Here is a 15,522-nt window from a genome sequence, read left to right as displayed (position 1 = left end):
GTTAGTGTTTAACGTCCCATCGACAACGAGGTCATTAGAGACGGAGCGCAAGCTCGGGTTAGGGAAGGATTGGGAAGGAAATCGGCCGTGCCCTTTCAAAGGAACCATCCCGGCATTTGCCTGAAACGATTTAGGGAAATCACGGAAAACCTTAATCAGGATGGCCGGAGACGGGATTGAACCGTCGTCCTCCCGAATGCGAGTCCAGTGTGCTACATTTTTGCATTGTAACTAAAAATATTACTTTAATGCGAATAAATAATTATGTACAAGTTCGTTATGGTCGTCAAAAGGAAATGATGATGGGTCATTATGAAGGAAAAGACGTAAAAATAATATCCATCAGCAGAATAAGGTTATGGAATGTTGTAGAGTGAAGATTAATTTTTATGTGATTTCCTGCATTTTTTCTTCAAATTAGTTTTTGACGTTTCAGTATTTAGCAACAACTGAAAATTTGCGCCATACTGGGTGTAAAATACTTGTTTAACATTTGCAACAAGCAGTAGCCTTAACTAGTAGGTCATCCTATCAAACAACCTCACTTGGCTCAAACTTTCAGCTGTCAGTTTTATTTCCATGTTTGTTTTGCAGGCACTATAATTGCATTTCACAGAATGAGCCGGAACAGCACCATTGGATGAATGGCGTCTGTAAGAGACGGAGGTTTAGTCTGCCACGAGAGCTGAATATGAGGTCGTCTGGCAGTAGTTCTTGGAATTCATTTGTTTCGAACATCAGACTCAATGAAACTGGAAGTCACACGTGCAGTCGTGAGGTAAGGCAGCCTAGTAGTAAAGGCGACTGCTAGTGATGAGCAAGAAGTCCGTATTCGACAGCCAGTATGGGACAAATTTTCGGTGGTCGCTACATAATGGTCAAGATGGCTGCTCGTGCTAATCTGCAATCCTGCTGCGCGTGTGGTCGGGTGGAGTCGTGTGTAGTGGCATACTAGGCCTTCTGTAAACAGATCTTGACTCAGCATGGGGAAATTTTTGCCTAAATGGATCCTGATATCGACTTATATTAATGCATATCGATTGTCGATGGTAGCAGATAATGGTAGTTGACTTCACGAAAAACTGTGAAGGCACATTGCATTACATTTGTTGCATATTTAAAGACCTACCTGACATTTTAAAAAGCATCTCGTGCATTATGCAATTTTATGTATAATACTGCATTGTTCTACATCACTAGTAAAATTAGTTTTGAGCTATAAAAGGAGGGTAATAACAATTAATTACAAAGTAAATTAAATTAGTTGTAGGAAATAGATTATTAATAAATCATAGTAATTTAGAACAGAAAATAGAAACATAGGAAAGGAATGATCTCCAAATATTATTTCACTGTTAAAACAAAATATAACATATAAATTATGATTTGTGTGGTTGCCATTCCATGTGGGAGGGCCTTGGCAGAAACCTTACTAAATGAAATACATCACGAGTGACTGCGAGTTTATTCGTTTATACTGTCTATGGAGTAGTGACACTAATTAGATCTTATCTAGGGCATACTATTGCACTATTTGTGTTGCCATGGCTAGATGTAGTTACCCATATACATGTCATATGTGTGCTGTTATATTGTATGTCTCTGAGCATGATGTTTTTAAGCAATATCATAGGCTGGAGTTGAAACACAGAACCTAAAGATTCGCCTCACCATATAGCATATTCCTTAGATGTAATGAGTGTCTCAGTTCTTCAGTTAGTCGTTTTCCTTCCCATTTTTAACTGTTGTATTGAAAATGCATATCAGTAAATGAAAAAATCACATGCGATGCCTCCTTTCTTATAGTTATCTTTTTTTGTCTGTTTTAGGTATTGAACCTCTTATAATATGAGTCTTTGTCTGATGTTGTTGCTGTGCTTGTGTCATTTTCTGTGCCTACATCTACATCAATGTCTGTGGTGTGTCTGAGTTTGTGTCCTCCCAAGGATCGTGTTGTTGTGGTTGTTATGTGCCTGTCTGAGATCTGCCATATGAGTTTCCTCGTCTGTAGATCTCGTGCAGTGTTCTTGAAACCTTAACAGTTGCGTTGCTTAGAGCACACTATTTGTCTGCGTCTCGTAGCATTTCTTTGATGTCCGTATACTCTGTTACAGATCTTATACAGGGTGGTCCCGAATTCATGGTACAAACTTTAATGGTAGGTGCAGGACATTGTAACAAGGATATATTGTATAGGAATGTATAGTCCCAGGTGACGCGGTGAGGCGTAAACAGGGGAAATAACGGCCGAAAGGAAAACGAAAGATTTTATTGAAATCGTTGTTGACAAGTGTCATGTTTACAGTAAGTGTTCAAAATTGCGTCCACCATGAGCGATACATGCTTGACAGCGTCGGTGCAGCGATTGGCGTACACGTTCAAAGATGCCTGGTATTTCACGCACACCTGCAGCAGCTACAGATATGCGAGCAACGAGATCCTCATCTGAGTCAACTGGAGTCTCATAAACAAGACTCTTAAGATGTCCCCATAAAAAGTAATCGAGGCAAGAGAAATCAGGAGATCGGGGTGGCCAAGGGACTGGTCCACCACGCCCAATCCATCTAGCACCAAACGTGGCATTCAGGTAATTCCGTACAGCAGTGCTGAAGTGTGCTGGCGCTCCATCGTGCTGAAACCACATGCGGTTACGAATGGCGAGCGGAACATCTTGCAGCAGTTCTGGTAACACTTCTTGCAGAAAAATAAGATAGCTTTCGCCACAGAGTCGCGTGGGTAGTAAGTATGGCCCAATCAAAAAGTCGTTCACAATACCAGCCCACACATTAATACCGAAACGTTGTTGATACGCATGTGGACGCGTTGCATGTGGATTATCTGTTGCCCACACATGGGAATTGTGCGCATTAAAGACACCCTCGCGTGAAAATGTCGCTTCATCTGTAAATAGCACATGACCTACGAAATCCGGCTGCAACGCACATTGCTGCAACAACCACTGGCAGAAGTTCACGCGAAGAGGATAATCTGCCGGATTCAATGCTTGTACTTTTTGAAAATGGAAGGGGTGTAAGCGATTTTCATTTAACACTCTGCATACAGTCTGATGACTCACATGTACGTCACGCGCAACAGTTCTTGTGCTTGACTCGGGTCTATCAGCCACTATGTTCAAGATGCGTTCTTCCAGTCTTGGAGTGCGTACAGCTCTTAATCGACCAGCGTCATGTCTGTTGACGTCGAACGTACCTGTTTCACAAAGTTGACGATGTAACCGTTGAAAAATTCTATGATCCGGCATTCGTCGATTAGGATACTCCGCGCGATACATTCGTAACGCAGCTCTGGCGTTACCATTTGCACGGCCGTACATGTAATGCATGTCTGCTTTTTCTGCATACGTAAAGTCACCCATCGTCTACGGCAGCACAATTGTGAATGGCGCTTGTCCCTACTGCGATACATCATGTTCATCTACTGCCCTCTACCGGCAGTGACACCAACCGATCACTCCATTTCTCTTTCCCCTGTTTACGCCTCACCGCGTCACCTGCGACTATACATTCCTATACAATAAATCCTTGTTACAATGTCCTGTACCTACCATTAAAGTTTGTACCATGAATTCGGGGCCATATGAGTTTCCTCGTCTGTAGATCTCGTGCAGTGTTCTTGAAACCTTAACAGTTGCGTTGCTTAGAGCACACTATTTGTCTGCGTCTCGTAGCATTTCTTTGATGTCCGTATACTCTGTTACAGATCTTATATGTGTGAGGGTGTTGAATGTAATGTCACATGTTCAGGAGACCCATATGCCCCACATGTGCGTGTAGTACTCTAACTAAGGCCCACTCCGTTCAAGCCCAGTCGCAATGTGAACAACGGCACGGCTTGGATCCGTATGCTTGTGATGAAGCTGTACCTGTAAATTGTGGAAGAAGGAGAAAACACGATGGCCCTTGTCGGTCATCTCCCAGTCCATTTTTCAGGTCTCAAGGTGGCTGTTATTTAATTGACTCATGTCTACAAAGTTTTCCCCTGTTATTACTGGAATCTATTCATGTGTACCCCTCATGACCCAGCACACCGCCGCTCTGTGGTGGATAATGATGTCAATGCGGCAAGACCCCAGAACCACACACAAGGCTTCTACTGACGTGGTGCCAAAAGCACGCAGCATTCTGACCAGCGTGCTCCTCTTTCCTAGCCTCACTGTCCTTCCATAGGCCACTGGACACAGGCAGTGTGTTTATGCACCTGCTGCGAAGCATAGTAAGGCTCCCAAGAGAGCTGTATTATGTGTTTGTAGTGAATGCACGGGACCATATAGTGATTTCATTGCTAATGCACTCACTGTTAAAGTCAAAGACTACGTATTTTGCACGTGAACTATGCGTATACATGCCCTCAATTAGCAACAATGACAGTATTCAACATGCTTTCTTAATATAATTAATGCGTAATAAAATAAGGTATTGTGTGACATAACAATTTCTTTATTATTCAAGGGGATGTATGGGAGCGAAAGAAGTATTGTAAAGTTTATATTTTGGTACAAAGTCCATACGTGAATTTAAGGAAACACAACGCCTGCTCCACAGAGATTCCAGTACTTCGTGCTTTGGTGAACCAGGACATTCAGCTATGGGCATGCATAAACTGTAGATTCAATTTACATTTAAAAACATCGTACGCCATACGTGGACAATACAATTCACACACAGTAATACATAATCATGGAAGACAGAACACTTATTCTGAAGTTACATCACGAACTGGGAACTGACAAGCATTTGCCAAATGTCGTGCATAAAAGTAATGCAGGTGATGTAACACAAGAAGAGGTGCATGCTAACATCCAACGAGAAGAAAGTATACAAAAAAATTACTAAAGAGACAGACCACAGCGAGAATCTGTAGAAATGCCAGGTACCTCTCTGTTTGACGTGACAAGCAAACATGCACACCGCGAAACATACGATATCGTTAAGGTCAGTGTACATACTGTCGAGGAAAAAGTTTAAAATATATTGTATGCAGTATATTCAAAATTAGTCGAATCTCAGTAAAGTACGTGACAGGAAAGGAATTATACCAATTTATAGAGTTACGAAAATCTGAGGGACGCAATCCTAATAAAATTTCTAAAAAAGCGATGAGGGAACCACTGGAGAAGGAAATAAACGTTAGAACAGAACACAAAACAAACTACGACAATATTTAAAAGACAGGTCGAGAATTGTGTTAGTAAGGATAACAAGAAGAGAGCAGAACGTGTGTCGAGAAAGACTTTTGTTATACATGGTTCCAATAAGCACATCGATGTACAGGTAGAAGAAAGTTAAGACCTTCCTCGCTGACGGCTGTGCGAACACGTTAAACACCTTACATAAAAGATCACAAGTTATGAAAGACTAAGTGCCTACGAATGATAACCTCAGAAACGGAGAGGCTTTGAACGTGCCAGTGTCGTCGGCATCTAGAGAAAGTGGCTGGAGACCAGTAAAACCACGAGCAGACAGTGATGTGTTGAGCGCCCACATCCCATCTCAGGACACTGAGGTCAGAGTTTTGTACAGCAGGGCAGGTGATGGTCTGGCGGCACAATAGAATTCTGGTGCCGGCACAAGTGGTTCACAGCAAAAACCTGGCACACGTTGTTGAATGTGAATATGCATACTGCATGATCTGATACAAGTTTGCATGTGGACAGATTAAATCATCACTGTTGGATCTTGCCCACTCGTCTTGTATAGGGTGCCTAATGAATGCTGCGTTCTCAGAATTCTACACAATAACTTAAGCATAAAACGTTAGTAGTTTTAATTCTATAAAGCAGATTGACAATACTTAACTTTAATGTAAAAAGGTGTCACAAGCGATGGGCGACACGCAATATAAACTAGTCTAGTGCAATATGCAATGTTCTGGCAAGTCTGTCTCTCAGTTTGTGGATCACAACTATCAGTTCTCGTAGCACTCTCTGCTAGGCCATGCTAATGCTGTCCACTAATGTCTGGCCGAGGCTGGCAGGAGCGGCGCCTATATTCATTTCTTGCAGGTGTCAATCCATTCATGGTGCGGTCCTAATCAGTGCACCATTGGCCCATGTCGTTTCACTGCCTTCTCTGGTCTTGCGTTCTTCGTCTTCGTTAAAGGGGTCTTGTATTGAGTGCCACCATGGCGGGGGATGAATGAGTGTAGGCGCAACGATGGGCCGAAAGCTGTGGCTGCAGGGGACATCAAGCTTCCAGCCGTACCCCGCCTTCCGACCTGTGCTCTGGCAAAAATGACCCCCCTGGGTACCACCAAAAGGGTATGCGTCCACCTCCTAGTGCCATTAACCAGATGTAGATGGCGGCGACTGCTGTGTTGTGGGCGGATCCAGCTCTATCGGTAGGACGAGAGGAGGCGGAGGAGGCGAAGGCTCCACCTCAATGGGGTCGTCCTGCGGTGTCTTGAAGTGCTGTGTCCGCTTTGCTCTCTGGACCCGTGAATCAGCGGGAAGAGACACTCAAAAATCATTGTGTACAGGACAGTGGCGAAGTTGATTTTGATGGAGGCACTGCAAAGCATCTGGAACTTAAAGAAGATACATGCAAGCGCCAAGTCGACGGACCATCCCATCCTTGTCGCCAACTGTTGGGTCTTCCCCACTCGCCTCGTATAGGTTGCCTAAGGGATGCTGCCTTCTCGGAATTCTATACAACAATTCAAGTTAATAACTTTAATAGTTTCACTTCCTTAAAGCAGATTGACAATGCATAATTTTAATGTACAAAGGTGTCGCAAACGATGAGCGACATGCAATATAAATCAGAGTCTTGTGCAACATGCAGTGTTTAGGCAAGTCTGTCACAAAGTTTGTGGATCACAACTATCAGTTCTCGTAGCACTCTCTGCTAATCCATGTTAATTCTGTCGACAAATGTCCAGACGAGGCTGTCAGGAGCGGTGCTTATATTCACTTCTTGCAGGTGTGGTGCGGCCCTAATCAGTGCACCACTGGCCCTTGTCGTTTCACTGCCTTCTCTGGTATTGCGTTCTTCGTCTTCGTTCTGGCGCTCGTGGTTACGGCAGAACCGTCACTACCACTGTAGTGGGAGCAGGCGCATCGAGACTGCAGAGTGGATCACTGGAAACGTATGTTCTAGTAGGATGAATCATGTTCTTTTGGTTACATTATGCTGATGGGCATGTCCAGACATGCCATCGTCCAGGTGGACAGTTACCCAAAAGATGCACAGGTCCATATATGCTGCACAGCGAAAGCCGGACTATGTAGTGGGTGCAATCATCTGGGCTTACATGACATCTGTCAACGATGCCACCATGACAACTGAGGATTACCTGTACACTAATGCAGATAACCCGTACATTTTCATGCTCAACGACGATGACCCTGACACGAAGACAGGATTGTGGTACAGTGACTGGAGCAGAATGATACTGAACTCGTCTTGTCTCGTCCACATAAGTTGCATCGTGTGAACCTGATGGAACACATCTAGCTCGCTATCAGACGGCACCTCCACGCCTACAAAGCAGTAGTCCATAATTTTCGAGAGCACAGTTTTGTGTAAATGTAGAGATAACACACACATAAATTTAATCAGAATTATGCACAGGAAGGCTAAATAAGGGTGACAGTTATACTGAATCTGATTCTTTGGCCTGTGCTGTGGCTGGGTGGCGCCTGTGGAGAGAGCCTCTGATCAGAGTGCGTGGCATCAGGGCGCACGACCTGCAATAAAGTGCACCAAGTCATCTCTTGTTGGTGACTGGCGCCAGCAATCTCTAAGAAGGGCAGGGTAAACTACAATGTTGACAGATATGATCCTGAATTGTTCCCCTTCGTAGTTACACCATGGGAGGAACAAAGGAGTATGGAAAAGAGAGAACCTTGTTCGCCAAGGTATTTAGCCTGCAGCAGAATAGATGGGCACTGCTTTCTGGCTATAAAGCCTCTATTTTCTTTATCAAGAACCCTGAGGACGAGTTTGACGAAGTGGCTGTATTGTCGAAAATGAGAAATGTGGCAGTCCTAATTTAGACAGTATCGTCAGCCCAGCCCTGGGCATTGCTCGCCTGTGACCTGCTCAGTCATATTCCTTTTTCTGTCAACCCCCATCAACATGGTCCCCCACAACATGGTCGAGGGGACTATTTTCCGCCACAATCTTCTCTTACAATCTGACGACAAGCACCACACCAATTTAGAACAGTGGGGTGTTCACTTCATTCGGCATATCTATACGGGACTGAAAACCAATTGGGTTGCTACTGGCGCCTACATCTTGCCCTTTGAGGTAGGTTCATTTCCCAAAAAATCAAGGTGATGGTATATAGATGTGATGTAAAGCCATACGTCCTACCCCCTACATGGTGCTTTAACTGCTGGTAATTTGGGCATATGTTTTCCCACAGCAATTCCAGCACCACATGTTGAGACTTGCGAACCGTTGCAACATTCTCCTTTCAAGGCAACAATTTCTACTTGTAATGAAATGGCAAACATTTTCATGGCAAGAAAACACACTCATAACCAACTAACTGTGTAAAACACATAAGCACGTCGAGTAAAAGCCTTAGAAGGTACTGAATTGAAAAAACACACAACAGTTCTTGCTGGCTATATACAATATAAAATAATCCACTATGGCATACATTTACAACCTTGCTTTATTATAGCCATATATACATAAACACAAATTTACGTAAGTTAGAGCTTCCAGATGAGCAGGAATTCCTTATGCAACTGACTAGTTCTGACTACGAAGAAAAAGGAATTTTTTCTTCTTTCTTGGAGTACCTTTTACATCTGAGTCTAGTAATACCAGTTATGGCTGGCGAGAGAATGAATCACTCTTAGTGCCTTGCATTTTAAACAGTACAACCATTGGTGCCTAAAAACTTTCACAGACGTAGCAGAGGCTAACAGTCGAATAAACCCGTAGGTGGCCGGCCGTGGTGGCCGATCGGTTCTAGTCGCTTCAGTCTGGAACCGCGCGACTGCTGCAGTCGCAGATTTCAATCCTGCCTCGGGCATGGATGTGTGATGTCCTTAGGTTAGTTAGGGTTAAGTAGTTATATGTTCTAGGGGACTGATGACCTCAGATGTTAAGTCTCATAGTGCTCAGAGCCATTTGAACCAAACCCGTAGGTAAGCTGGGAGAGGAAAGAAGCAATCCGAACCACAGATTTACTCTGACTCGCCCCCCCCCCCCTTTCGTCCTCAAAAGGGGACAAACGGACCACCCATTCTAATATTACCACCTTCCCGCAGGTGGGAAGACGAGAGTGAGTGGCGGGAAACCCCCAAAATATACGGTTGATATAATTAACAAGAATAAGTAAATTGAATTCAATTACACTTCATAAAATCTGTAACAATCAGTACTCAACTTCTGGTGCGTTACGACTCCCAGGCTGAACCAACGCAACACCTCTGCCGAGCCACCCGCTGCCAGCCATTTCAAAGGACGCAGGAAGGCGCGCCGAATGTCAGAACCTCCTCGCCGGTCGACAGCATACAGCCGAACTGCAAATTAGGCCCCTCGCGACCCACGCTCAGGAAGATTCTTTTCGCGACAAGCAGTTAACGCCGCATACCATGGAGCCGCTGTTCGCGTCGCTTACGCTGGCACCAGCAGAGAAGTCGCTTCTTCATGCCGCAACTGCAAACTCTCCACAAGAGCCCATACAGTCACATCATAAACCCACGCGAACAGCCCACTTTTCCCCTTTCCCTCTAGAGGGAGACACCGAAGCCTTCAATTGCGACAACAGCACCACCGCCAGAGAAAGGAGGGCGACTGCTTCACGCTACGTGCTGTGGCGCGCTTTTCAAAGCTAACTTTACTATGGCTCACCAGTGGTCCCAACACCACCAGTCCCTAGCAGTACCAGGTCTGAGGACGTGGTGGAGATCGTAGAATCCCTCAAGGTCCTATATCTTGCTGACGCTTCAGACGCAACAGTCCTGGATACCAGCACTCATGGTGACACTGAGGCATAAACTGTCTCCTTGATCCCTTCATGCATTCCCAAATGACTGACAACCTATTGCTCCAGTGGAACTGCGGCGGTTTTTTGTCCCACCTCGCTGAATTATGACAACTTTTAAGCATTACATTTGCGTTTTGCATTGCTTTTCAGGAAACGTGGTTTCCTGTGATGTGGACCCCAGCCCTTTGTGCCTGACATGGGTACTACAAAACATGTACTGACTGTGACAGACTGCAAGGTGGAGTCTGCATCTATGTCTATGTCTGTAGCGAACCTATGCCCCTTGAAACACTTTTGGGAGCTGTGAGGACAATGCAGGAAATTACCATCAGCAATATATACGTCCCTCCAGACGATGAAGTTTTGCACCATGTATTAGCTGCCCTAATTTCTCAGGTCCCACCCCCACCCCCACTTTTCCTACTTCTGGGTGATTTTAATGCCCCTAACTTTGTTTGGGGTGGAACCAAGATTGCTGCTGTGGTAAGGTTTTCAATGATCTACTAACTCACCTCAGTTTTTGCCTCCTCATTATAGGTGCCCCCATTCACTTTAGTGTGGCATATGACACATACTGAGCCGTTGATCCCTTGGTTTGCAGTCCTGGTCTGCTCCTTTATATCCACTGGAGATCTCACGACGACTTGTGTGGTAGTGGCCACTTTCCACTCTTTCTGTCCCTGCCCCAGCATCGCCTGGACACCTGCCCATATGGGCTCTTACCAAGGCTGAATGGGATGCTTTCAAGTGCACTACAACTGTTGAATCTCCTTTGTATAGGACCACCATTACTGCCATTGTTGCCCAAGCTGAATCTTGAATCTCTAGTTCTTCAGGTTGCCCCAGTGGAAGTCAGTGCCTTGGTGGTCACTCAAAATCGCTGTGGCCATTACAGACTGTAGGTGGGCCCTTCAACATCATAAGCACCATGGATTTCTAGAGCACGTCATTGCTTTCAAACAGCATCGTGTCCAGGTATGTCAGCTCATTGAATGATGGTAGTATTGGGGACGATACAACTCCACCATTGGCACAAGAACCTCTCTTTCCCAGGTCTGGACCAAGCTCAGATGCCTTTACGGATATGAGACTCCTGCAGGTATACATGGAATTTCGAGATGGAGCTGTATATGCCGATCCACACATAATTGGAGAATGTCTTGTGGATCATTATCTTCGCACCTAAGCATCTGAGAATTAAACAATGGAGAAACGACAATTCCTATCTCTCGCTCCACACCAATCCGAGCCATATAGTGCTCCCTTCAGTGAGTGGGAATTGCTCAGTGCCCTTGCCAATTCTCCTGACTCAACCCCTGGGGCAGACCACATCAATTCCCAAAAGCTTAAACGTCTGTCAGTGGATTATCAGTGCCACTTCCTTGTCATCATCAACTGAATCTTGAGCGATGGCGACTCCCCATCGCAGTGCCAGGAAAGTATTATCATCCCAGTGCTAAAGCCTGGTAAGAACCTGCTAGATTTGAACTGTTATCGTCCTATCAGCCTCACCAACGTTCTGTGCAAGCTGCTTGAATGTATGGTGAGCTGGCCGTTGTGTTGGCTCCTCAAGTCTCAGCGTCTTCTGGCTCCCTCCCAGGGCGGTTTTTGGCGAGTTCGCTCCACCACTGACAACTTACTCTAGCCGGAGACTGCCATCTGAATGGTCTTTTCCCGGCGTCAGCACCTCATTTCCGCCTTTTTTGGACTGACGAAAGCCTACAATATCACTTGGCGACACCACATCCTCTCTACTCTGCATGAGTGGTGTCTTTGGGGCCCGCTCCCGATTTTTATACGGAACTTTTTGTCGCTACGCATTTCAGAGCTCGAGCTGGTGCCTCACACTGTCCACCTCACATCCAAGAGAATGGGGTCCCACACGGCTCTGTCCTGAGCGTTGCAATCTTTTTAATCATCGTTAATGGTCCTCAATATCTCCCCACCTATATGCTGATAATTTTTGTATTTCCCTTTGCTCCTCTTCTGTTGGTGTGGCTGAACGTCGACTGCTGGAGTCATACAAAAGGTGCAGCAGTGGGTCCTCACTCACAGGTTTCAGTTTTCAGCTGCCAAGACTTGTCATGCCCTTCTGTTTTTGTTGTACTGCCATCTCCATCTGGAACTTTACCTTGATGACCAACTACTTAACTTGGCTTCCCCATCTTCGTCAGCTTAAGGAAATGTGCTGGCAGCATGTTAATGTTATTCAATGCCTGCACCACAACGAATGGGGTGCCGATCGCCCTACACTGCTGCAGCTGTGCAAAGCACTTTGCAGTCCCTTCTTTCCTAAGGATGCCTGGTGTGTGGTTCTGCTTTGCCCTCAGCATTCCAGCTGCTGGACTCTGTACACCACTGTGCGACAGGAGCTTCCCAAACCAGCGTCCTTGTAAAGGCTGGTGTTTCTCCATTGAGAATTAGGTGACAGCAGTTGCTTGCGAATTATACTGCCCATATTCATTATTCGCATTACCATTCAAATTATGATCTCCTTTCCCTAATATGGCTATCCATCCCTGACAACAGCAGCTCAGATTGGCGATGCCAATCGCAGTTTGTGTTTGCTTCTTACTGATCTCGACACTTTCCTATCACTTTTCTATGTACAAAATTGTTATGGCTTTCGTGGCCACTTGTTGACAAACTGCCTATTGGCTTCTGTCTCGGGTTCTTCGGCCGACGTTCATCTAATGATTTTTCTGACGTTTCACCAGCATGAGTGGCTGGCATTGTCGAAGCTTCACCCTCCATTGCCGGTGGTGAACTGGAGGCGAGCTCGCGGCCGCAGACTATATGTACCTGGCGCGCCAACGTCCGAGGGCTTCTCCGCGGTCATTTCCGGTGCGGTTCTCCTCTTGCTACCTGCGACGGTCGTTCGCTGCAGTACGGGCAGCGGATCCGTTTACCTTAAGGCTTTCCTCTTTCTTGTTGAAACTGTTCGCGTGTTTTTGTATTTCTACAGCTTCTCTGAACAAGCACGTGTGATAGTGCTTCTCTACAGCCAGAACTTCCGTGTCAGCGAATTTTATTACGTGGTCGGTCTCATTCAGTGCATGCTCTGCCACGGCCGATTTCTCCACCTGCCCCAACCTGCAATGTCGCTTGTGCTCTTTGATCCTGGTGTTAATTGATCGTCCAGTCATTCCGACATAAACTTTTCCGCATGTGCATGGTATACGGTATATTCCCGACATTGCAAGTGGGTCTCTTTTCTCCTTCGCCGACCTAAGACACTCTTTGATCTTTCTTGTCGGTTTGAAAATCGTCTTTACGCCGTGTTTGCGCAATATACGACTGATTCTGTCCGACACTCTGGGAATGTATGGCAGAAAGGCCGTACTCGACATTTCTTCTTCTGGTTCCTTACTTCGCCGAGTGTTTGGCTCTGTTACACTTCTAATGTAATTTGTGGAGTACTCATTGCTCCGCAGAACAGTTTCCAGGTGTTGCATTTCTCGTTTGAGGTGGTGAGGCTCACATATTCGTCCTGCTCTCGTTACGAGCGTACTAATCATGCCTCTTTTCTGGCTCGGGTGGTGGTTTGACAGATTGTACAGGTATCGGTCCGTGTGTGTCGGTTTCCGATACACGCTCTGCCCCAGGTTTTCGCCGTCCCTTGTGACCAGCACATCTAGAAATGGCAGTTTCTTGTCCTTTTCTACTTCCATGGTAAATATTATGTTGGCATGGAGGCTGTTCAAGTGTCTTAGGAATTCACCGAGCTGTTCTTCACCATGGCTCCACACCACGAAAGTATCATCGACGTACCTGTACCACACCTTAGGTTTGCAAGTCGCCGAGTCCAGTGCCTGTGCTTCGAATTGTTCCATGAAGAAGTTGGCCACCACTGGATTGAGAGGACTACCCATGGCGACACCTTACAGCTGTTCGTAGAAATCGCCATTCCACGTGAAATAGCTCGTGGTGAGACATGCATGAAAGAGCTTTTTGATGTCTTGCGGGAACATGGAACCGATGTGCTCCAGAGCGTCACTGAGTGGCACTTTCGTAAATAACGAAACAACATCAAAACTGACCAGGATGTCGTTTGGCGCAAGTTTCAGTTTCTTCAGCTTCTCAATGAAATGTCCTGAGTCCTTAATGTATGTGTCGGTCTTCCCCACGTGTGGCTGTAGCAGAGAGGCCAAGTGTTTCGCCAGTTAATACGTTGGTGAGCCAGGAGCGCTAACGATCGGTCTCAGTGGAACGTTGTTCTTATGGATCTTGGGTAATCCATACAGCCGAGGTGGTAGGGCTTCTGTGTTGCGCAGGTTTCTCTGTATGTCCGCCGGCAGAGAAGACGCCTTGATTAATCGATTCGTATTCCGAGTGATACGCTGCGTCGGATCTGCGCTTAGTTTTCGGTACGTCGTCGGATCTAATAGGACTCGGATCTTTTGCTCTTCGGTCTTCATTACGACGGTCGCATTCCCCTTATCGGCAGGCAGTACCAATATACTCTTGTCGGCGTTGAGATTCTTAATGGCTTGTACCTCTTCTTTCTTCAGGTTGCAAGCTGGTGGTTTTGCTCGGCGCAATATCCTGGCTGTTTCAGTGCGTATTTCCTCTGCCCTTTCACAAGGAAGGGTCCGAATGGCTGCTTCGGTGTTGGCAATGATATAGGTATAGTTCTCGGGATGATAGCGAAATTCCCTCCTTTTTGAGGAACAGACACTTCCTCTTCGGTCAATTGTCGTTCAGTGAGGTTGACTACTGTGTGTGACATGTCGGGAATCGCCTTGTCGGTCTGCTTCCGGCATCTTTCAAACTTTTTCTTTTGCCGCTCGGTGCATCGCTCCGTTCGGCATTCTCCTGTGAGTGATGCTGTCGATCTTGTCCCAGTCGTCTCGATGCATTCAGCTACTTAGTTGATAGAAAATGTCCAGAAGTTCCTGATCCGTTCTTGCCAAGTCTCTCCGTGTTGTATGTATTCGCTCACGAAAGAAAGCTCGTTCCATTCTGTCGTAGATACGATGTGCTTGCACGGTGGTGAATAGGCGCTTGCATCTCAAGAACTTCGGTGTAGCACATTCATCTCGGCACCGTGACAGAAAGGCGAGAGAGGACATCAGTCGCGCTTTCTTCTTCCGTCGTTGGTCACGGCGTCGGTACAATCTGCAAATATCCTCCCCGTAGAGGCGTAATACAAAATTGTTAAGGCTTTCGTGGCCACTTGTTGACAAACTGCCTATTGGCTTCTGTCTCGGGTTCTTCGGCGGACGTTGATCTAATGATTTTTCTGACGTTTCGCCAGCACGAGTGGCTGGCATTGTCAAAGCTTCACCCTCCATTGCCGGAGGTGAACTGGAGGCGAGCTCGCGGCCGCAGACTATATGTAAACACGGCGTAAAGACGATTTTCAAACCGACAAGGAAGATCAAAGAGTGTCTTAGATCGGCGAAGGAGAAAAGAGACCAACTTGCAATGTCGGGAATATACCGTATACCATGCACATGCGGAAATGTTTATGTCGGAATGACTGGACGATCAATTAACACCAGGATCAAAGAGCATAAGCGACATTGCAGGTTGGGGCAGGTGGAGAAATCG

At 46.0% G+C, this 15,522-nt stretch overlaps 1 protein-coding gene across 2 annotated transcripts in view; it reads left to right on the top strand.

The window, feature by feature from the left end:
• Positions 1-15,522, top strand: part of LOC126426910 (uncharacterized) — a 58,442-nt gene that overhangs the window by 35,349 nt on the left and 7,571 nt on the right. Inside the window, exon 5 of one of the 2 annotated variants that reach the window (XM_050089014.1) lies at positions 595-778. The exons of the other annotated variant lie outside the window; for it this stretch is intronic. Coding sequence (XP_049944971.1) covers positions 595-778 — 184 coding nt within the window. The remainder of the gene's footprint in view (positions 1-594; positions 779-15,522) is intronic. 2 annotated transcript variants of the gene reach the window in all.

The sequence above is a fragment of the Schistocerca serialis genome, chromosome 11 (assembly GCF_023864345.2).
Source record: "Schistocerca serialis cubense isolate TAMUIC-IGC-003099 chromosome 11, iqSchSeri2.2, whole genome shotgun sequence".
Taxonomy (NCBI): domain Eukaryota; kingdom Metazoa; phylum Arthropoda; class Insecta; order Orthoptera; family Acrididae; genus Schistocerca; species Schistocerca serialis.
The sequence above is the reverse complement of the archived record's forward strand: the minus strand, read 5'-3'. Positions and strand labels throughout refer to the sequence as shown.